This window comes from Python bivittatus, unplaced genomic scaffold, assembly GCF_059951505.1.
Source record: "Python bivittatus isolate LINGU-HERP-01145 unplaced genomic scaffold, Pbiv_v1 ctg000330_np1212, whole genome shotgun sequence".
NCBI classification, from domain to species: Eukaryota; Metazoa; Chordata; class Lepidosauria; order Squamata; family Pythonidae; genus Python; species Python bivittatus.
Genome location: NW_028277058.1, coordinates 32,888,293 through 32,912,729, shown reverse-complemented (window position 1 = coordinate 32,912,729; position 24,437 = coordinate 32,888,293). Strand labels below are relative to the sequence as shown.

General features: G+C 38.5%; 1 protein-coding gene and 1 long non-coding RNA gene across 7 annotated transcripts in view; one reads left to right on the top strand and one right to left on the bottom strand.

The window, feature by feature from the left end:
• Window positions 1-9,966, top strand: part of LOC148215940 (uncharacterized) — a 48,198-nt gene extending 38,232 nt beyond the window's left edge. For 3 of the 5 annotated variants that reach the window (XR_015796446.1, XR_015796444.1, XR_015796443.1), the window contains one exon: window positions 8,796-9,966. This is a non-coding gene — a long non-coding RNA (uncharacterized LOC148215940). The remainder of the gene's footprint in view (window positions 1-8,795) is intronic. The other 2 variants (XR_015796447.1, XR_015796445.1) reach the window with 2 other exon arrangements.
• Window positions 821-24,420, bottom strand: ERP27 (endoplasmic reticulum protein 27). Of its 2 annotated transcripts, XM_007423216.4 has the most exons (7): window positions 24,258-24,420; window positions 23,165-23,265; window positions 20,037-20,174; window positions 9,974-10,090; window positions 7,364-7,489; window positions 3,682-3,879; window positions 821-1,001 (listed from the first exon to the last, which is right to left on the bottom strand). In XM_007423216.4, the coding sequence occupies exons 1-7, from the start codon at window positions 24,346-24,348 to the stop codon at window positions 954-956; spliced, it is 819 nt and encodes a 272-aa protein (XP_007423278.3). In that variant the 5' UTR covers window positions 24,349-24,420; the 3' UTR covers window positions 821-953. The 2 variants fall into 2 exon arrangements, with proteins under 2 accessions (XP_007423278.3, XP_087998061.1); XM_088141935.1 differs by lacking the exons at window positions 7,364-7,489; window positions 24,258-24,420 and adding an exon at window positions 23,472-23,664.
• Window positions 24,421-24,437: the final 17 nt, after the last annotated feature.

Genomic DNA, 24,437 nt, shown 5'->3' with positions numbered 1-24,437 from the left:
GTACTTTTATGGGACTCTGATTTCCTTTGTTCTAAGAGCAATGTATTAAACAAACACCTCCCTTCATGATGGATATGAGGGAAACAAAATTTGTTACCAATTTTTCATTTTTCTACTAAATATTTTTATTATATATTTTCACCCAACTGTTTCAATATTCTGGTAATGAAAAGGTTCTCAATGGCTTTCCTTATCTGGCATTAGTTTGCCTTTTTCATATTTCTCATACTCATACTCTTTCCTTTATCTTTTGTATTTCATATTCATTTGATTGAAACATCTTTCTTTGATTTGTTTATTTCATACAAAAACTAAACTCACAGGAAAGGCTTAAGAGATTCCTCATCATGAGAAGTTTCTGTAAAAGTTCTTCACTTTCTTAAACAGGAGACATCTGAACCCACACCTCTTCCTCAACCATTTTTGAGGAAGTTTTAAACAATTTGTGAGAGGCACAATTTTCTATCATATATGCATATTAGTTGATCCTGTTGCTATCTCAGTTCAGACAGGTTTATGGCATAAACCAAAATCTGAAAAATCTGTTTATCAGAGGAAAAAAAACATTGAGATAAATGTATACAAGACAAACAGAAATCCAAGCTATATTAAGTACTGTGTAAAAAGCTATTGCCTGCTTCTACCGTTGCATATTTCAGAACATTCCTCCAGTATGTACTCTGGGAATATGAGATTTTTGTTTAATATATAAACTCAATTTCATTTATTCAGCCACCAAGAGTATAATGCAAAAAGTGTGTAGTGTCTCCAAAATCAGAGTGAAAGAACAAATGGTTTAAGAAAGCAGTCCACACATATATGGAAATTGGTTCCAAAACAGAACCGTAATCTGATATAATATGGCAACCTGGTACAGGGGAGACATTCTGATAGGTTATTGTTGATTACAGTAATTACAGTCAACATATTTCTGTTGTAGAGCTGGAAAGAAGTCAGAGTTCCTCTCTGAAGAGTTTGTCCTCTGGTTTAGGGTTTTTTTTCTGAAATAAAACAGAATAAAATGAAGCACATCAAAACCATGGGTTTTCTTAGTGGGGAAAAAAATAAGATCTTGACAGAGGAGTTAGTGATGCTTAATCCCTTCCTCCTCCAATTTATTATTCAATATTAGCTCAGTGTCACTTGCACTTGATATTTGAAATCAGAAAAATTTCATCCTGAAAGGCAAGCCATCTTACCATAAAAATGAATTCCTGATAGCTTCCTGTAGCTTAATGGCAAAACAGATCTTTTGTATTTATAAAGTCCCAGATTCAGTCCCTACCATCTCCAGGTAGGACTGGAAAAGACTCATCTCTAATCCTTGGAGAACTTTATGCAGAGTCCTTAATTAGCTGGACCAGTGGTCTCCCTCAGTAACAAAGCAGCTTCCTCATTCCTTGGGTAATACGTAAATGGGATACTGAAGCTCAATTCTAGTATTTTAAGAAGTGGATTTTAATTCTCCTTATGAAATGAACATAGGCCTTTCATGTGAACTTTCTCCTCTTCAGGATTCAAAGATATATTACTAAAATTAAAATTAAGTTTAAATCCTTTTAATGTTAAATGGACAAATGCTGGACATATGCATGTGCCCTGCTGGTACTTAACCATGGCTCAGTTATTCCTTGATAAAAGCAATTTCTCCCATTGTCCTCATGATGTTGCTCTCATTTCATTCCCAGCCTTTGATTGAGCCCATATTAAGTTGACTTTAAGTGTTCTGGTATTAAAGTAGTTTCCCCACTTTACCAGCAACAGATGGCAGGTGTGTAAAATCTGGTAAGTTTTGCCACCCATTCAAGGAGAAGTGTATTCAATGACCAGAAGTGGGTATGAGCTTCTTCAGCTGCAATTCTGCTTTTTAAGGTGGTAGATATACTGACATCTGCAATCTCCAAAAAAAAAAAAAAACCTCTACAAAGAATCATTGGCAAAAATAGTAATAGATGAAGCAGCCTAGAGGAGATGGAACCTTGAAGTCAGACCCTCCCCATTCCTTCTGATTGGTGGGTGTTTTCCTTGCTGGCTGGTGACACATGAAGAGGAGGGGGAACAGAGCCAGAGGATTAAACCAATTACTTTGCATATCAAAAATGTTACCCAAAAAATTAGGATAACATCATTGGCAATGGTGGCAGACAACTAGAGATGGGACAGAGCCTGGCAATAGGGACTGCAGATTGCATACCAATATTACTTTCTGACAATTTAAAAATTGGTGGAGAGCACTTTTATTCAATAGTTGAGAAAGGTCCTAAGATGCTTAATTAGCAGATTGCTGCCATTTTGGGCTAACAGTCTTAGCCTAACAATTTGTACAATGACAGCTCTCCTGTGACATATGGCATCTGATGTACTGAAGTACTGGTGCTCATGAATCAACTGCCATGGCTGCAAAAACAGGTTTGAAAAGAGTGTGCTAGTTACTGCTCAAAGCCTAAGTATTTCACAAAAGTTTTAAGCCTAAGATCTTTTCCTTAAAGCAGATGTGCTCCTCAGTGTTCCTGCTGTTTACAGTAGAGCTATTGTAATACAGCAGATGTGCAATAGATGTATGTAGAATTCCTTGGTGGCAGACAGTGGTAGGCCAGACAACCTGGTAATTTGGGGGAACAGAGGGCATCAGGGCTTTTGACAATATTTATATGCAATTTCTGATTATTTATAATGCAATAATGGATCTTCTTTAACAACGTCAGTAGGGCTTATAATTAATTCTTAAGATTGCCTCTGTCAAAGAAGTGAGCCAATTTTGCCTATTAACTCCCAAACCTCCCCCTTGGTCTGAAGTATCTGTAAACACAAATTTTACCACAGTTCCCTAATTTTCCATGAGTCTAAAGCTTCCTTTCTCCAATCCCTGGAAACACCTAAATAAACATAAAACTACAGAACCCAGAATTTCCAGAGGTTGCAAAAACAAATTGTGCAATCAAAGGAGAAAACATGAGATGCTGAATATAATCTTTCACACTTGTCCAATTTGCATTATATATTCTGATCCTAGAATTTCAGGTTTAAGGATTAATAACTAATAGAAAACTCTAAATCTTATGGGGCTGCACAGCTTTTCAAAAGGAGAAAACCGTTATTTGTTTGGTAAGACATTAGCTAAATGAGAGAGCATTTTCACATAAGCATTTTTTGGAAGATGAGGAACTTGCTTCTAATCTCTGCAGTATGAATTGAAGTTTTGGACTACTTTTCAGGAAAAACATAGATCAACAATCAGAGAGGATTGTTGTTACAATCAACAAGAGCAGAACATCAAAATGATTTCTTCTGTATGATAAATAAATTACACTACTTTTGCAATCAATGTACACTTAAAAGAAAAAGAAAAATATCAGTCCTTCTAGGAAGGTAGGGAAATTGATGAGTGGGATCTCAGCAGTGGAGAGATAGAATACTTAACACTTCAAAAAAAGGTGCATAAGATATACTACTTAGGCCGGTAGAAATCCAATACATTTAGAGAGCACTAGGTTGGAGAAAGTTGATTAGGGATAGGAAGAAATGTTTTGAAACCCTACAGTTTTCTCAGACATAAAGCTGGAGATGATACTGACAGGGAGAGAAAAGCTAGCACCAAATTTCCAGGACAATGTTAAGGGAACAGCAAACTGTTGGCCAGTCAAGGAATCATGTATGCAGAAGGTCATCCTGTACACTCACTCCTTCCTTTCTCTCCAAGAAAGCATTACAAAAATCCTTTATTCTGTCTAGAGAGACTTCATCCAGAGGCAGCACATCCTGCTCCTCGTCTGCAGTGTAGTAGGCAGCCAGTGCAGGCAACTGGGACTTCGTTAAGTGAAAATAAGACAGGACCCGATCATTATCCTTGACACTGATGTCCACCAGGATAAAAAGAACCTACAAAGAAAGAAGAACAAAAACATAATTTAAAAAAAATGGTTCATGGAGCAAATAAATATGACAACACATTTTTATAATGATGAGGGATCAAAGGATGATAATATTTGGCCAGAGTTGTCTTCTAAACCCAGCCTCTAAGGCTTCTAAATTTGTTCAAAGAAGTGTTAACTTGTTACAAGTTTATTCATTAATTTTATTTCTAATTAATCATATAAAGTATCGTGGACTAAATTCCACAATTGAAAAAAGCCAGATTTCGCCATGGAAAAAAAATTTTGGATCAATAATATTATCCTATCAATATTCCCTGTTTTAATAAGCTTTACATTCCTGTATGCATCAAAATATATATTGTTGCTACTTTATGCAGTCTAACCCAGAAATGTATATGGGCTCACATTTGGTGAATTGTACTATGCTGTTCAGCAAAAGATTTTCCAAATTCTGTAAAGTCACAATCATATGCATACTCACTTGGAGCACTATCTCCAGTTCATGATTCAACTGGCCAACTTTTACTGCTCTTGTTGTCAAATCCTGTTCTGCTACAAAGACCAGACTGGCAAATGGCATAGCCTGCAGATATTTAATGCTGGACAAGTTAGGGAAAGAGTTTGGTAGATTTCCTTGGCTTTGTTACCCACCAGCAGGAAAACCAACCATCAAGGGTTCTCCTTACCATGTAGTAGGAGAGGGACAGCTGAGTGTTAATGAATGCTATGAACAGCAGGTTTAGCCCAGTATCAAGTTGCCCAGCTAATAGTTTGCAGGTGCACCATGCCTATGACCTCTTAGTTGGCTATTTCTGAATACAGTGTCTATCGAGTATTGAACCCAAGATCAGAAATAGACCAAATGACAGATCACAGTTGTGGAGAAAGGGTTGCAAGTGACTTGTCATTGGGCTTACAGATGTGGAGGAAGGGTACAGGATAAAGCTGGAGGCAGTGATCAATAATGAGCAAACATTGTCCTTGATTAGTGCTGCAAGGGAATGATGGCGCTGGCAGCATCCAGAAATAGCCATTGGAATAGGCAAAATGGTGCTACCCCTAAAGTAAAAAACATTAGGAAGCACACCCACATGAATCTCTTTGTTGACAGAAGCAGCAGAAAACCTGTTGTGTACTTGTTGATCACAGAAGCAGCAAAGCATGCAGAACTCAGCTGTTTCCTGGCTTAAACTACCTTTTTGTGCAACACAGGTCTTTTATTCTCCCCATTCACCCTGGTATTTAAATACAGCTTTACTGTTTCCTTACATGAAAATTATGTAAGAACTGACAAGCATTTTGGACTCTGGCAATATACAGGCAAGGTGTCTGGTTTCTTCTACATCCCAAGCCAAACTGACCAAGGAAGGCAGTGCCAATAACCAGAGAGTGGGAACATGCCCGGCCCCTGGCCATGATATCAGTCACATTGTCAGTGAAACATCCTAAGTTGTGTCCACAGTAAAAAAATGTGTCTGGGGAAGTGGAGAACTTTAAATCTGGAACAGCTAAGGAAGTCTTAAGCTACCTCATCTGTGGACTAGGGATGAGTGGAAGGCAACATCATGAGGACATGCTGTATAGAAACAGTTACCAGGACATGTCCATGTTGTGGTTGGAGGAATGTGAGTATGAGCCTTCGGACAATAATCCCATTGAATTCAACAGGGTATATTTCTGAGTGGATATGTTTGGATTGTTCTGGAATAAAAGGACTTCATTCCATTTCCATACCGACAGTACCAGGTAAACTTGATTATTAAAAGAAAATACCCTTTGATAATTTGCTGTAAACAATGACACATATTAGCTGCACATTTAATTTAGCTTATTCTTTTTAGAATTCCATAGGTGCAGTATTAGCAATAAAAGGAGGATAGGAGGAATTTACCCCTAACTACAAAGTAATAGAGAGATGTAAAGGAATGGGATTCAAGGTCATCGGAAGGACAGAGTCTGGGCACCAAGAACTGGAATGCCCACATCTAAGTCTTTCTCCTGCCTTAGGTTCTAAAGCCACGTTTTTCTACCTACCATTCATTGGTGTATTTCTTTCACATATTTCTGCTTTATTTCTTTTTCCTCTGTCTAAAGTTTCCCACTGAACATGAAATATGCAGACGAACAACCTTGAATATTTTTTCTGGCTGCAAACTAAGGCAGTTGCTTATCTAATTTATGATAAGGAAAGAGCACAGTCTAGCTAAAGGAGATTTCTCAGTGCACTGGTCAATCCAAGCATGTTTTCCAATTATCTATCCAGCAGAACTGAAAGTGAGGACAGAGTTTGGCAGGTAGAACATTCTGTTCTGAATATGGTTCAATAATATACTTTCCCAGTTTTTAGAAAGAGAAAGTTAGATCTGCTCCTATATAGACTTGAAGCAGGTTTTGATCCCAAATGGCTTATCACCTTTTCACATGAAGACTTGTTAGAAATGGCTTGGAACTAAAAAGATGGAGTAAAAGAATCTGTATCATATCACCTACAGTTTTCCAAGGTCCATAGTATTTAGGAAAGTAATTTAAACAGAAATAACAAAAAAAATACATCATTATAAATCCTGAAATTCTGACTCAGTGACCTCAGTGCCCTGTTCATTTGGCAAGTTTCATGGACAAGAATCCCATCACTTGGAAGAAATTCTAAAGGCATATAGAATCTTCAAAGGCACTGGAAAAAGGCAGGTGGAGCACTAGTTCCGCTGACTTCTCCAAGTTTTTTTCTGCTATTAAATGGTGCCTCAGATACCGTATAATAGAAAACCTGAAGAAATAGAAACATAGAAAAGTATATCCTGAATGTGCTATGAGATATGCAATATTTATATTGCTTCAGGTGACTATCAGTATTAAACAAAAATGACTCACTTAGCTTCTCTTTTTGCTAACAAAAATAATTGTTATTATTGTAGCATGGATCCAGTAATTGGGTGGTGGAATAGAATAGATGATGAGCCATCTTTATTCCATCAGCCTTCCTCTATGGAATGTATGTGGGTGAAACATATGTTGCAAGTCTGAGTTTAGAAAAATGTGGTTTCTGTTTGTTAACATCGAGTTTTAGGTCACTTTCCTATCCCATGATAAGTTTATGGAGAATCAGCAAGTTCTGCTTCATCCTAACTAAGAGATCTGTATACATAACCTGAAAATACGATTTAATAATATGAAATGAAGGCAACAGAAAGAAAAGTTCAAAAGATTAAAAAATCTTAAGTGATTTTTCTAATCACAAAAGTGCACTTAAAATTGGGCCCTTCCACCTCCATGCATTTGTTATGTGTGGTTTTAAAGTTTTCTGGGTCATTCTTAATTTGAGGGGAGGGGGAAGCAGTGGGGTTTCACAGGGTATCACCCACTCACATTTAACCCTCCTGTTATTGCTGCTTTCCCCCTTTGTATTTTAATATATGAAACATGATGTAAGCAGAAGTACTCCTTCCAAAAATATTTTATGGTATTGACTAGAAACATGTCAGACTTACTTTGCCTTGAAAGGCTACTGCTGCTTCACGGTACTTGTTAATCCTCTCAGTGTGCAGCGGAGAAGTTTTGTCACTGAACAGTAGAAGATGGGTCTGAACAGCACTATTAAAGAGGCCTACTGCAGTCTGTCAGCATAACAGAACAGATGAAGTCATATGTTGATTAGACAATGTAAGCATTAAATCCTTACATGTTCAAAATAAGATAGAAGCCCTCAGAATCATTAGATAAATTTATAGTCAAGCATTGGAAGAGAATGCAATGAGTTAAAGGGCTAAAAAAAACAACAAACACAGATGATGTTCAATATCAGAGATAAGCATTGTGGAAGTCACAAACACCTGCTTTGGTATTTACAAAGTTGCTATTTTAATTTTAATTTTACTTTTTCCTGTCCTGTCACATTTTTTTTTAATGGGAAGCTAGTATGCTCTAGCTGGACCTGAAACTATAAATAGAAAATAAAAATGATGGGTGGCTGCAGATAAGGGCTTAGTTTGGAATTGTGTCCCCCTGCCCAGAAAAAAGACATAGCTACATCTATTATAACAGCACCAAAAACATTCCAAGCATGTCTACTAACCTTTGAAAAACACAGTGGGTTGAAATATGCTTAGACTCAAAATTGGTTACTATTCTGAAGTTTGTCTGACATTAGATCTGTTTCATTTTGTTAAATCTCTTAATTTCTTTTTAAGTCATTTGCTATTTGCAATGCTGACATAAACAATATTTCACAATGATGTATTTAGAGCTATTGAACCTAGATATAGGCCTGGTTTCAAGGAAACCAAGAGTACTTTTCACATTTCCACATATATAACAACAAACATATGGAGAGGAGGAAAGTATGACCAGTGTTGGTACATCTTCCACTGTGTGATCTATATCCCTAGCAAACATGACATTGGTACAAGGACATTAGAGAAGGTATGTCAAGGGCTAAATCACCTTTTCCAACCTAGGGCTTCCTACAATCCACACCAGAGGTGGCAAATTTTCTTTAACATTCATTTTAATGTTAGTTTTTATATTTGCCATAGTTGTTGCTGTTGTACCTTTAAATATGCATTTGGAGATTTCCATCCCACTCTTACTTGACTTTACAATTCAGTGGAAGGAAGTCCCACTCAGTTCAATGACACATTTTTTTCAGTTGCAGTCTTCATGGTTTCTTATTGATTTAAATGTTTAAGTACCTTAACATTTCAATTGATTTAAATGTTTAAGTACCTTAACATTTCATGTTCCAGTAATTTTTAATAAATGGATTGCTTGCTTTCATCATGAATTTAATTAAATTTGCTATATGGCATAGTGTGCTTTTCTGAGTCAGAACAGAGCGAAGGAGAACCTTCTGAAAGTACTGATGCTGAAATGACCACATGTGTATTCTCCCTAATACTACAATCGTAATTTATAAAAACATAGCAGAAATCTGGAAAACATCATCTGGAACTGTGTTTGGAAGCCATGAGGTTGAGCAGCTTGGAGGAGAACCCTAAAAGAAGGCATCTATCTCCTGGGGGTGGGATGATGGAGCAGCACACACTAAGCCTCTGTAAGCAGCCTCCAGTCATCTGGCACTGCCAGTGGTCTTTTTGCATGGTCTCCAGGTGGTAGATAATTTGTCATCTGACTTTTCCTTTCCCCTTTCTCCTCCTAATATTTCCTGAATTGCAGCTGCTGCTCCCACAAGCCAAACAGAGGATTGGAGAGCCTGCAGCTGACCTGCTGCTCCTCCGTGTGCCTCACACAACCGCAGGGAGAGAAAGAGAAAGACCTCTGTGTCAGGCCCTGCCAGCTTTTCCTTAAAAAACAGGAATATGTGAGAGGATTCCAGAATTAACAAGAAAAGGTCAGTGAGTGCACTTCTTGAAGAACCTCCCAGCTCAGAGCACTGGGACTCTACATTGTGGGAGGCCCAGAATATTGTGGCCTTCAGTTTCAAAGCTTTCAGTTTGAAAGGCAGCAAGACTGGGCGGCATGGAGGAAACTCAAGAAAAGTTTAGCAGACCAAGTCAGACATGTGTGATGCTCTGCCTATTAAGCCACAATATGGGCAGAAAAGAAATCTCAGCAAGGGGTATATTCCTCACACTGAAATGCAATTATCTACTATAAACCTTAAATTATAGCAGCACAACTTTTTCCAGACCAAGGACTACAATTTGCCTTTAAATGGCATTGCTTGCAGATCATATTCCAAAAAGAAGAGAATAGGGCAAGGACTAAATAAAAATATAATTTACTTTTACATTTAATTGCAATTAAATATATTTAATAGGATTATTTCTCATTTTAACACATTTAAAATTACAATTCACTAATGTGGATGTCTCTGGAAGCCACGTACAAGGCTTGGTAGAGTCACACCTAGCTCTGGGGTCTCAGGCTATGTCCTTCCGCCTCACATGCCATGCACCGAGCACATGCTACTGCGAATCACTTTGGGCAAAGGTGGATAAGAGATAAACTGACAGTAAAACTCTGCTTCTATTGTATCAGTTCTTGTGCCTAGAAGGATATGAGTAATTTAAACCTATATAAATCATTATAAACTCAGCAGTCAAATATACTAGTTAGGTTTTAGAAAATTCCTTTGTTACCATGGGGTTGTATTCAGTCACCCAACGGAGTTCATTCATCCGGACAAAACGACTCAACTTTGCAATATCGATTTTGTTACTGTCTTCAATTTCCAAATCTTGCCTTTTGTTATCCACCTGAAGTAAAGCAAATAATCTTACTATCACCACTGTACTTCAGCCACTGTTCTTTAAACTATTTGCAGAAAACATTGCAAGTGCAACAAGAAAGGATAGCCAATATAATCCTTCAAGTCCAAAACATTATTTGCATCAAACCACCTCCCCACTTCTGAGCATATGATTTCTAGATAGATTTTTAGACATCTGCTCTCTCCAAACAAATTTCTCATCCATTCATTTCCCATCCCACATACATATATACTATGCTTTTGCTCGAGATTTTCATAATACTGACTGTCCTAGAAAACTAAGGCAATACTGTTTCTGCTGTTTAGTTTAGCTAGAGAAATAGCTATCACAAATTTTGGAATTATTAGCAGTTGGATTAAACTATCCTGGATTCTAAAAAAAGATGAATTATCTTAGCATTTGTGGGACTTCTGGAATGAGATCTTTAAAAAACTCTCTGCTTTTTGCAAACATTCATCTGCTAATTTCATTAGTTCTAGACCTAATAAACACTGGCATAAGCATGTATGGATTTCCTGGAAACATTGTGCAAGCAAGAATCCTCTCCAATAAATACAGGCATTTTTCCAGAAGATCAAGGAAAAATATTCAGACTCCAAAAACTCCACTTTTGGGAACAGATCTCCCACTGACATCTTCCTGGATCTTACTGACAGTCCTCTAACAGACAGGCAAACAACAAAAATTCAACAGCAAACCCCAGAGGATCAACTGGGTGCTCAGTTAAATTACCTTATTGATGCATGGCTAAATAGAATATAACTGAACCTTTGTACGAAAGAGACAGAGAGAGATCCTGGCAAGGCACACCTATATATTCTATTATATCCACCAAGTAAATGTGTTCTTTTCTCCAGAGATAACCTGCCCCAGTCTTTTTTCTGTAGAAGGTCCCTTGTCTTTATTACTATATACCTTCAAACCTCAAAGCAGCAGTTAATGTCAACTCTTCTTTCACTGGTTTGGGAACAAACCAAAAGTAACTCCATGGAAAATAAGGAGTGTTAAACTGGTACAAAACGTGTGTGAGCCAGAACACATATACCCTTGAGATACTTCCAGAGACCACCAGAGTCAGTGGAAAAAACCTTTACTGGGGGTTGGAACGGACTACAGACTTCTGCAAAAACAGATCGACCCTATTCCAATGCTTTACATATTTTGCTATTGCATAAAGACTCTCCTGTGTCAGAAAGGCAACATATATGTTCAGACAGACCTTCTTAAGGAAATTATTTGGGGAGGGTAGGCAATTTATCCATTGCCATTGGATTAGGTCTGGAGTAGTGTGGTTAGTTTCTGAATGCAAAACTCTGGTTCTTCCAAAGCCTCTTAATATATCCAGAAGGCCAGCCTCGGTAAACAAAAGCTTACTTGCTCTTTTCACAAGATCAAACACAGATCCAGTGATAGTGGGAAACTATCAGCTTTTGGGGGGATGCAGAGCCTTTTTTATTTTTAATGAACTATAGACAGTGTGTTAAACATGTGCATTTTTTCAGAGCTTTACATATTTTTAAAAAACTAAGGTAGAGAATTCCTCATCCTCTATAACAGTGTTTCTCAACCTCAGCAACTTTAAGAAGTGTGGACAGACATCTTAAAGTTGCTAAGGTTGAGAAATGCTGCTCTACAATATCACAGCAAATGTGGCAACTACATAAAGGGGAAATCCATTCTATGGACAACAAAACTGCATAAGAAAGAAAGGTTCATGGGCAATCAGGCCATAGGCAAGGAAAGGTAAATCTGTAAGCTTCATAGTTTAGGAAAGCTTTACTGCAGGCAAAACTTTAATTACATTTACTCAGATTCAGATTAGGTTCAAGGGGTGTTGCCAAGGCAAAGTAGAAGATGATGTCCTCTCCTTCATGTTAACCCCACTGGTGGTAGGACAACATTCTTCACTTTACTTAAGAGCAGCAGCCTAATTTGGGAGGAATAAGACAAATCATGTGGAATGTATGCTTTGCTGCTCTTTCTGCTACCCTCTGAATTTGTCATTTATCACAACCACCTTGTTCAACATAAGATATAGGATGCCAGCCCCCCTCAGAATGGAGATTTTTTCTTTCATTAAGCATGATCTGTATAACAATATTTGAAAATATTTGTTGTATTCCATCACAGTGCATGAAGCTCGTCTCATAAAACAATCAGGCTTCAAATCAGGACCAAGGCTAGGAAGGGTATTTATTGGAGGGAGCTACATAGAGCAGTGAGTGCCATTTCTTTCATTTCTGGTTTCAAGCTATAAATCTATACTTCTTTATGGAAGAATATTCCTCAGTAAACACAGTGGGATTTATTTCTGTGTAAATATGCATAAGCTTGTACTATAAACCAATTCAGAACTTTCCTAGTCTTTCAGATGCTGATCCTAATAATTGTTTGGATCTAATTATTCATATTCTTCTGCATTGAGAATGCTGGAATAATTATGTTGGGTTTGGTTTATTGTGGTGATTTGATTTGCATTTCTGTGGATTCAAATTTTTGTGGACAATTATGTATTCCAAGTTCCTACTTCATTTTCCTGTTGTCTTTTAATTTCTTCTCAATGTATTTCAAGGAAGAAAGCTCTCTATATAAATTGAATTTTATAATAACTAGTAATACATATTTCTGTGTTAATGCACTGTCAATGTTGTATATTGTGTGTGTGTGTGTGTATACTGTAGTATATTTTAATTCATTAATATTTATCTATTTTAATTAATGTTTATTCTGTTTTTGCTGTAAACTGCCCAGACTCACTCTGTAGTGAGATGGGTGGTGACAGATTTGAAATATAAATAAATAAATAAAATAAACGTTAATTAATCTCAGTTGCATCCACTAGTTTGTCAAATATAAATAACCAGTTCAGGAAGGAGGGGATCGATGATATGTATTCAGGGTAATCTGAAATAGTTATGTTTAATTCCACTAATGTCATAAAGCTGTGGTGTGTTTTAGAAGAGAAAAAAACACAACCAAGTGGAAATATTAGCACACCTGTTAAACTTATGTATACAAGGCTAAAAATGGTGAGTCATCCCAACACACTCCAAGTTATAATTCTTCATATATATTGGAAGTGGGGAGTTGGGGGACTGAGACTATCCCATTCTAAATAGCTTAACAGCTGCCACTAAACGTTACAAGTATTTCCCCCTTTTTAAAATAACAGCCAGACTATAACCAAAAGGTCCTATCTAGCTATGAATACTAAGCCTTGTTCTTTTGTATGCTTAGAGGAGATTCAGGCTCTTCAAAGTTTTTAAACTTCATCTACTGTTCCAAATATGTGCTAAGGAGGAATTAATGAAGCTTCTGACCAGATCACGCCCCCATGTCATCTTTCCTGTGCTTTTAACAGCTCCCAGGCAGAAAGTCAGCATGGGAAACTTTTCCTGATGTGCAGCTGTAGGGATAGAAAAGATTTAATCTGTATAGTTTCTGTTCCAAATAAAGTCAGGAACTGTGACCAAAAAAAAAACAACAGTGGGCAACCCTACTGGAGTTTAAATAATAATGATAGTACCCCAAAAAATTTCAGGAATTAAACAGAAAGCCACCAAATGTATTTAATAATGTACCCAGTCATCCCCAGTCTGTGCTTTCTAGACATGATGATGATGGTATCCATTCAATCGTGTCCGATTCTCAGCAATTCTATAACCATTCTCTCCACGTTTTCCAATCTTGTATGGTTTTTTTCAGATGTTTTATGCTCTGATTGGTGTCAACTTTAATGGTATCTAGCCATCGTGTTTTTGAGCGGCCTCATTTCCTTTTACCACTGACCATTCCAAGTATCACTGCCTTTTCCAGTGAGTTTGATCACATTACATGGGCGAAATAAGGCAAAATTTTGTGATTTTGCTTTCCAGTGATATGTCTGGTTTTATATGCTCCAGAACTTACTTGTTTGTCATCTTTGCCGTCCAAGGAATGTGCAGGAGCCTTCTTTAACACCACAGCTCAAATGAGTAGATTTTCCTCTTGTCTAGTTTTCTCATGGTTCAACTTTCGCAACCATAGGTAGCTATGGGAAACATAACAGTGCAGACTAATCTGTATTTAGTTGCCAGGCTGATGTCCTTGCTTTTCCATATTCAATTCATGCTCATCATTGCTGTGCGACCTAGTGTGAATCACTGCTTTGATCAATCTATGATCCTAGAAAAGTGAATTCTTGCATGCGTTCAATCTCTTCACCGTCAACTGTTATTTTGACATTTCCATTCCTCGCAGTGGTCATGAGCTTGGTCTTTTTGATGTTCAAGAAGTGGCCAAATTTCTCACTTTCTTCTTTAATCCTTTTGATCAGATGTTTCTTTGGCTCCTGAGAGGAGAGTTGTGTCATCAGCAAATCAAAGATTGTTAATGTTCCTTCCTCCAATCTTTATTCCAATTGTTGATTTTTCAAGTTCCAGCTTCCTCATGTTCACTTTGGCGTACAGGTTGAATAAGAAAGGTGAAAAAATGCAACCTTTCCTCACTCGTTTCTCTATCTTGAACCAATCAGCGTCTCCATATGGTGTTCACACAGTGGCTTACTGATTTGTGTACAGCGACTGCACCAACTTGACCAGATGTGTTGGCACCCTGAGGTCTTCTAGGGCTTTCCACAGCTTGTCATGATCAATACAATCAAAGGCTTTCTTGTAGTCAATAAAGCAGATGTAGATGTTCTTTTGATATTGAGATTTTTCCATGATCCAGCATAGATTTGCAATATGGTCACAAGTGCCATGACCCCTTTTGAAGCCAGCTTGAACATCTGGTAATTCCCTTTTGATGGTCAGTGCCAGACGTTGTTGTATGATCTTAAGGAGAATCTTGCTAGCATGAGGGATGAGGGCAATTTTGCAGTAATTGGAGCAGTCCTTGGAGACACCCCTTTTTGGCAATGGAATGAACACTGTTTCCAATCCTGTAGCCATATGTTCGTTTCCGAAACTTTCTGCCACAAGGCTATGATAGTTGTGGGTGGTACAGGCCACAGCAATTCTGCAGGGATGGTATCAACACCTAGGGCCTTGTTATTTGGCTTATTGCCCACACGACTTCTTCCTGAAGAATGGCTGGTTCTATTTCTGCTTCCCTTTCCTCATCATCCTGAGGAGGCTGGACCTCTTTGCTGCTGGCATATAGCTCTTCTGTATATTCTCGCCATCTGTTCTTGACACCTTGTTGGTCAGACAGTTTTTCCCTTGCTTGTTTTTGATTATGCTTTTATGAGCAGTAAATTGTGATTTCTAGATATACAGATTTCTAGATATATAGCACTACAATTCCTGTAATCTCCAGCTAATGTGTTAGCTGTGAAGATGTAGCCCAATACAACAATTAGTTGGTTATTTATCCCTCCATCTCTACATAAGTCCTGGCTTAATGACCACAATTGGGACCAGCAACTCCATCGCTAAGCGCCATGGTCACTAAGTGGAAAATCATGTGACTGCGACCAACTTACAACATCACTTCCCATTCAATCATTAAGCAAAACATCACATGACTGTGACTTACGATTTTACATTCTCTGTTGCAAGTTAGTTGAGAAGCACACAAATGTCAATCATGTGACTGCAGGATGCTGCAAGTCATAAATGCACACCAGTTGCAAAGCACCTAAATGGCGATCACATGACTGTGGGATGCTGTGACTGTCATAAATGCGAAGATTGATTGCAAAGCTTTTTTTTAACACAGTCGTAACTTTGAACAGTTGCTAAATGAGGCAGTCAGTAAGTGAGGACTACCTGTACTAGCCTGGGGTGACCAGATCTTCTTCAATAGCAGAAGGGGGAAGGGGACCTTCAAGTCAGTCTTGCCTCCTAGCAACTACTATACATAGATAGGTCCATGCAATGTTCTTAGCAACAATTTTGGAAGTGGTTTGCCACTGCCTTCTTCCTAGGGCTGAGAGAAAGTTACCAGCCCAAGGTCATCCAGCTGGCTTCCTTGTCTAAGAAAGGAGTACAACTGGGGTTTCCCCACTCCATTCCAGCACCTTAACCACTATACCACACTGGGTGTCAATAGAAGTATTAATCAGATGTATAATGGGAATGGACTTTTTTTTGATCAAGCTGACATATTCTATGATAGTTTAAGATGATAAAAATAGCACTTATACAGACAGCATACTAACTGACCAAGGAACTTGTTACCAGTATCTCTACTTAAAGTAACCTAAAGGATTTTCTGTACAAATCAGTCAATTGCAAGTTCAGCTTAATCAGTGGGGACTATGTAATGCCTACTCTGTTCCTTCTTCTACCTCAGCAAGGAAGTAAATAAGGACATTGTTAACTTAGCCACTTCTCCAAGAAGGAAAAAAAAAAATCTTTCTGACCATAGTTAATTTGCAAGTATGATTTAATTTCACTCTTTATCCATTTTAAATTTCCTATTACTTAACATTGAGGCTAAAAGTAGGAAAGCTGAAAGTTATAACAAAAAATCAAGGTTCACAGCAAGGGCGCAAAATAGGATGAAGGCCCTAAAGTATGCAAATGGAGTATGGCATTATAAATCATATTAGATAATAAATACTCATCACTTAAGCAGATCTATGCAAAACGTTTCATGATGAAAACTCTGGAATGGGCTGTTCTAACCAGACCCGAAGTATTCTGATTTTCAGTTCAGTTTTTTCAGCATTTCTTTCAGTATAATCAGGATGGTCTATTTTGAGGCTGAAATGTTGATGCTAAAGTCAGAACAATGTTGGAACACTTCTGATAAGACAGAAACAGCCACTTTGAATAGGACATTTTAGGACTGGGTCATTTCAACCATAAAACATTTTGCAGTAGTAACAGACAGTGTCAGCTGGTCCCTTTACAGTATATCTATATCTGTATCTATATTATCTATGGGGGACGCGGTGGCGCAGCAGCTTAATGACGCTGAAAGTTGCTGTCCAGAAATGGTCGACGCTTCAGGGGTTCGAGTCCAGCCTTCGCGTTAAACAGGGTGAGCTCCTGTTTCCTCCCCAGTTCCTGTCAACCCAACAGTTTGAAAACTTACATGAGTAGATAAATGGGTACTCTAACTCCGGTGGGAGGAAAAATGCTGGCGGCGCCTTGCAAAAAGGAGTTGGGAGCAGTTGCCGGTAAGCGCAATCTATACTGACTTACATCTCTGGCTCTGAGCCAGCATTCAAGGTGCGGTCATCAGCAAAGAGGAAGTCTCTCAGAACAGTTTCCTTCACTTTGGTAATAGCTTGAAGTCTCCTCAGGTTGAAGAGCTTCCCATCCACTCTGTACTTGAGGTTGATTCCAGCATCAATATATTGGAAGGCATCATTCAACATGGCAGTAAACATCGTGCTGAACTGTGTGGGTGCAAGCACACAATCCTGTTTGACGCCATTAGTGACTGGAAATGCCTTAGAGGATTCTCTGCCATCCAGCACCCAAGCCATCGTGCCATCATGGAACTGGCGTACCATTTGAATGGATTTGGCGGGGCAGCCAAACTTCAGCATGATCCTCCACAGGCCATGTCAGCTAACTGTCGAAGCCTTTCGTGAGGTCAACAAAGTTTGTGTAAAGTTCACGATTCTGTTCCCGACACTTCTCCTGAAGTTGGTGCATGGCAAAAATCATGTCAATAGTCCCGTGACCTTTGCAGAAGCTGCACTGTGACTCTGGCAGCAGGCCCAGGTCCAGAAAGGTGACCAGACACTTTAGCATTGCAAGGGTTTTTCCTGCAATGGAGAGCAATGAGATTCCTCGGTAGCTGTTGCATACTTGTCAACTGCCCTCCTCTTGTAGAGGTGTATGATAGATGCATCTTTAAGTTCCTGAGGAATGGATCCTTGCTTCCAGAAAGACTGGAACAACTCAGTGAATTTCTCTATAAGTACAGGACCACTGGCTTTGTAGATCTCTGCAGGTATGGCATCTGCCTCTGGAGCTTTGCCACTAGATAGCTGGTTGACAGCTTTCATGACTTCAGCTATTACTGGAGGGTCATCCATGGTGCTGTTGATGTTGACCTGGGGAATCAAGTCTATCACCTCATCATTAATAGATGGTCGGTTGTTAATAGATGATAGACTTGTTTAATGCTTTTGCATGTTTAGACATACATAGATATGCAAATGCAGAGACAATCCATGCCAAATATGTCAAAGAGATGTTTTATAATATAGAAGTATGCTAGAATACTAGTGCAATAATTAACTAAATGTTATGCTAGCACTGTAAATCAAACAAACATTTAATTAAGATATTTTTCCTTCAAACTTCCTATTTGCCTCCCTTTCACTTTTCAAGTTCTGAAGTGATAACATTTAGGAAAAAAGGTACCATATGCTACTTTGGGTTCCATGGGCCCAAGGTGGATAAAGCAGATTTGTTTTTTTCATAAAGCACATAATGCCCATGCAGTTTGAGCAATTCTCCTGGGCTGAAACTAAACACAAGTTCACCAAGGTAAAGTTGGGGATGTGTGGATCTTGGGACAGCAAGGCAATGAACAAGTATATTATAGAGAATAAGCACAGCAGAGCTGCTATTATTTAACTTTGAAAAAAAGTATGAGTTACCCAAGTTTACAAAAATGGGTACTAATTGATTAATATCATTTGATCTTGTTTTTTTTTTAATGTTGGAGTTAAATTAAAGCCATTCCAAAATATTCCACTGACTTTGAGAAGTTCTTTTTTTTAAACTCAAGCATCCCCATTGGGTACCTTTCCTATCCAAAATATTCATAATTTGTTCCTACTACTGTTAGAAACAACTCTTCATACGTCTACCTCTGCCTGCATCCAGATGATGCTTTAATGAAGCAATTGGTTTGCCACATTTATGGTATCTTCCACCAGACTAAACAGTGTTGTCCTTTAACTTTAGCACTCCCATTTTCCTATTGCATCATTTACCATTTTTTTCCTACAAACAAGGAGGAAAATATGGGGTAGTTACACAGTATTTTGACTGTTTGCACTTAGAGCTTTCTACCTGGAAGTACTCCTGGGTTGCATTCATGCAACATGCTTTGGCCAATCAATGATCAATCAAGCACATAGTCATGGAAACCTGGTTGATGGTTGCCATTTGGGTAAATGAAGAGTTCATACCAACTGTGTTCAGTCCTGCCTTTATCCCATGAGTCCCTTTGCCTGGAGAGTATTGCCAAATTTTTATTCTGTCAGCGGCGCCTCCTCATTGACATGTTGTTGATTGTTGTTCTTAACATTTGTCCTGCTTCATTGTAAGGTCTACTTGTTTTGCACTTGAGTCATCTAGTGCTTACAGCAAAGCTTATCAGTGCATGATGCACAACAGGTTCCATTTTTCAGATGGCTTGTTACAGTGCCTGATGCTGATTTGAAGATGATTGGCCCACAGACATCAAGCTGGCTTCCATGCATAAGGGAGAACTAGAATATGGGCTTCCCTACTCCTGGCCCAGCACCATAACCATTACATCATACTGGCTCTCACTCCCCATTGACATAATGCAACCCATCAATATTGAGGAGGCATGTTCCAGGGCTAACAGGACATAGAAACAAGCTTTGTAATGAAGCATCTTGTGGTTTTGGCAACTCTTCACACAACTCCATCTCTTTACCTTTGATGACTGCCTGAGCAGGATACTCAACAGTCCACTGAGTTTTTGAATGCATACAGCACAGCTGACTCTAATGGAAGAAAAATAAATCAAGAGTTGCCCTAATACAGTTTGGGGTTAAAACTGATTTGCTCTTACTCAAAAAGTGATTAGGGTTAGCAAGTCACAAGATACTACTCTTGCCACTGACTCACTTAAGCTTGTTGTATGAACCCAATTTTAGAATATCATGTAGATTCCTACATATCATAAGTATGGCTGAAAAAAAAGTCCCAGTTTATACCAATTAGCAGCTATAGCATTTGGATATTATTCAAGGAAGAAGCAGAATTGCAAGACAAAAACCTACCATGCGAAAGAGGGAGATGGTATTTCTGGTGATATTATAATGAGAAAGAACTTGAGAATTGGTGCAGATCCCAAATGGTACATCTGGCATATTTTCTACCATGGTAAGGAACTCTGAAACTTCATTTTTTTCTGAATCCTGAAAAAATAGTGAACAAATTGAGAAAGATTTTTGGACACCATAGAGTACATATAGATTGTAAGTTTAATCCTCATAGCTATCCCATGAAAAATTCTGGGAACAGGAAAAGGTATGAAAATTCTGTTGGAGCTTTTCCTGGAATGGAATTCTACCATCAGGGAGCAGATCCCACTTCAGAAATTTAATTCAATGGATTGTTTAAATAGTGGTTTATCCAGTACTAAAGCTCCCAGGACAAGAGGCAAATTAAACAAAATTACAATTACCAAGGCTTAATTTATGTTAGGGTGTGTGTGTATATGTATATATGTATATATAGAGAATAACAGGACTAAGATCCTGTGGGACTTCCAGATCCAGACAGACAGGCAGGTACTGGCCAGTCAACCAGACATTACAGTAGTAGGCAAGGACCAGAAGACAGCAATGGTGATAGATGTAGCAGTGCCCAGTGACAGCAACATCAGGAAGAAGGAGTATGAGAAGCTGGAAAAGTACCAGGGCCTAAAGAAAGAACTAGAGAGGATGTGGAAAGTAAAGGCCAAAGTGGTACCAGTGGTGGTAGGAGCACTCGGGGCTGTGACTCCTAAGCTGGGAGAGTAGCTCCAATAGATCCCAGGAACAACATCAGAGCTCTCTGTCCAGAAGAGTGCAGTGCTAGGAACAGCTGAGATACTGCGCAGAACCCTCAAACTCCCAGGCCTCTGGTAGAGGACCCGAGATTGAGGAAGACACATACCACCCATAGGGGTGAGAGGGGATTTTTGTTTTTTTTATAAAAAGTAAACAATGAATGAAAATACCCAAGATACCCTGATTATTGCCAATACAGCTCCCAGGGAAAGGTAGAAAGAGAGAAAGAATGTCACATCAACCCACAATAGCCTTCCCCAATCTGGTGTTCTTCAGAGGACCGTATCGTAATTAGGGGCAAGAGTGGTTATAGGCCAACTCTTGAGCATACCTGTTAAGAAAAGTTGGCCTATGGCAGCAAAGGAGACTGTCTGTGACCACCCAGACGTCGATGAACTAGAACTCCCAGCACCTTCTTCACCAGTGGCCATTATGGTAGGGTTTTGAGAGCTGGGCTTCAGTAATATCTAAAGGGCTACAAATTCCCTACAGAATTTCTGAATAGCATGGCTGTTCTCTTACAGAGATGCAGTGGAAGGAAAAGACAGAAAAACAAAAAGAAAACAGGAGCAATAAGAAGATGCAAAGGAAAGGCAAAATGAAGAGAACCAGAATTAAAAAATACAACATACAGTGAAAGCAAGACAAATTCCAAATGAAAGCTAATAATTCTATAAGAAATTCCTTCAGTTTGGCTGTCTTGTACACTTAGCAGCAATTTAAGGGAAGAATGCTGACATCTGGTGGCTATTTATTTTCACAGACTCCATTGAAGATGCATTTTAAGATCACTTAAAATACACAAAACCTCAGAAATGCCTTTTAAATTTGTAGTCTGTTATAATCTTCTCTAATGAGAATGAAGTAGCTTGCTTCAGACAGTTAAAGCCAGCAATTTTTTATTTTTAAAATTGTTTATTATTGCTGTTGTATTTTTATTTTTAGAGAGAAGCATTTTCAGGATTTTTTGTCAGTGGTGGCAACATTATTTAGCCAACTTCAGATACAGCGTCTCTAGCTGGTGCAGAGAAGGGGGTTCCTGTTCCCCCTCAAATAGCAAAATTCCACTATCTTTGTGGAAAGAATAGCATGTTTCTGCCATTTTAAAACCATAGGAGAAAAATATCTAATCTGGACACATGCATGCAGGTAGAATTTACATGGGCCTTCCTTAACTTCATATCTTTTGGATAAATTGGACTATTATTTTCATAATTCCCAAACAACATGGATGGAAATTATGGGTTGTAGCTCATTAATGTTTAATGGGGCTTATTAATGACCTTTGAGGAGACTCCAGAGGAGGCCTTCCTGTAGCTCCAGCAGCTGCATGAAGATATCATGTGCTGAGCTGGCTCTGACTATGAGAAACAACCTTCAGAAAACATGTTGAGAAAATAGACAAAAAAATTATGCGCCCTTGAGGTTAGTTTGGCATTGATACAATAATGTAGCCTTCCCCCAACCTGGTACCCTCCAAATATTTTTGACCCAGCACATCTGGAGGCAGCAAGTTGGAAAATACGGCTGTAATGTTTTTGAACTCAGATTTGTCTTGCATACATGTAAGAGGCAGAGGAATTTTTCTTGGATCAGTTGACATTAAAGCATTGTATAACATGCTAATTATACCATTCTAACTTCCCATAGTCAGCTGCTCAATTAGCAAGAAGTTGTTAGTTTAAACTACTTCTGTGACACTTTGTTAAAGCAGCAATGTCTGTTTAAAAGTCTGAATTAAAAAGATAAATCTTGATTCTTTTTGAAAGCAATGAAGAAAAAGTACTTTCCTGGACTTTACAAGTCAGGATATCCTCAAAAATCTCCTTTAGCAGATTTCAAAATGTGGCAACAAGAAAGATAGTCCCTTAGATCAGTGTATCTCAACCTCAGCAACTTTAAGATGCATGGGCTTCAGTGAGTTGAAGTCCACACTTCTTAAAGTTGCTGAGGTTGAGAAACACTGCCTTCGATAGCCAATGATTAAGCTGGTTATAACTAAAGTTTCCAGATGATCCTTGTAAATGGAAATTACATTTGTTAATATTATCTTCTTCAGAGTGTATGATATAAGAGGCTAGTGAGATAGGCGGTGATCAAATTTAAAATATAAATAAATAAATAAGCAAAATAAACTCTGTTCAGGGGTGATACAGCATGCTAAACATGACTTCCTTAAATATGGTTTATGAGATCAAACACATTTTTCTGGGTTGATGCAATATGCTAAGCCATAAGTCATAGGTAGTAACCACAATGCCTAGATTCACGCAAATATGAAGCCCAAACCAGGCAAACCATAGTATGCCTTGTGTAAAACCAGTCTCTCAGTATCTTGTTGCATCTCAACAGACCTGAAAGAATCCAATGACTGCCACCTCAGCTCCATCAATGAAGGCTGCAGTACCTGGGACATCTTCCAGAAGCACAGGCTTCCTCTCCTCTTTGGCAGTACCTGGAGAAAATAGAAGGAAAGTGCTGTTTAGTCAGCATCCTTTTATAGCCAATTTCTGGCCATTGTCATAACTACCTGCTTTGAATGTTCATATCAGCAAATCTTCATCTGCTGGACAACCTGTTTTTTCACATATTTGTTTTTGAATATTGTCTGGGAATAACCAGTAGATAAAAATGCCCATCTTTTCTGGTTCGGTTGCCAACCTGCCATGAAGCAAGATCCATTGCGGCACAGAGCAACGTATTCTTGGTTAAGGTACTTGATGTTTAAAATTCCACTTCTCAAGTAAGGCCTAAAGCCACCTGATTCTGCAGGTGGGAAAACCAGTTTGCTCCTTCTGGTTTTTAAGGGACAGATGATCTGAGAGATGACTAGCTGCATTTAGGCTTCAAGCCCTATTCATGACTGATATATTTCCCCCTACTGTTTGTTTTATGCAATTGCATTTTATTCTACTCAGGGATTTTCTTTTTTCAATAGAAGACCAAGACATGAATTGCTTTACTATGATCCCTGGTATTATCTCCCATCATGAAGAACTGAGGGTGCTGTTTGAATGATTTCATAATAAATAGTAACTTGGAATGAAATAAGTAGCAATTTGGTTTATGGTGATCTCACCTGATAATATGGATGAAAAAGATCAGTCTGTACTACAGTCTCTCTTTGCAAGGCTTGCTAGGAAAACCATACTTTTGATTTTCCCCGAGATGTTCCTAATCTTCTTGTGTGTTGAGAATTATAGTGTTTTAGGTAGGAGCTGAGTTGCTGCCGTCTAGAGCAGCATTCCCACGCTGTCCCTCAAATCGGTTACCCTTCCTTAATCCAAACTAGCATAGCCATGCTTACTGCAGGTGATGGGGGTGGGAATCCAATACCTTTGAAGGGCACCAGCTTCAGAAAGCTGATCTAGATGCTGCTCTCTTTTTCTCCATTGATATGGCTTCCTAGACTACCCCTTTTTCTAAACTTGAAACAGGTTTGCTTACCTTCAGATGAAGAGTTTTTCTCTCCGGATCCTAGCAGGAACACACCACTGAGGAAAACTATAAGAAAAATATGCAAGATGAAGTTTTCCATTGCTCTGACCTTCTTTTCTGTTTGCGAGCGACTCCTGTTTTGGGCAGGAAAAACAGTTTCAAGAACTGTCGCTTAATCACGTGACGGCT

Bases quoted from the DNA above. Each gene is read 5' to 3' on its own strand.
- ERP27 (XM_007423216.4), bottom strand. From the start codon at position 24,348: ATGGAAAACTTCATCTTGCATATTTTTCTTATAGTTTTCCTCAGTGGT. The intron at 10,091-20,036 runs GTAGGTTTTTGT...GCTTTACTTCAG, and splicing joins CCATCTCCCTCTTTCGCATG to GTGGATAACAAAAGGCAAGA. The intron at 3,880-7,363 runs GTAAGTCTGACA...CTTTCTTTGTAG, and splicing joins CAGTAGCCTTTCAAGGCAAA to GTTCTTTTTATCCTGGTGGA.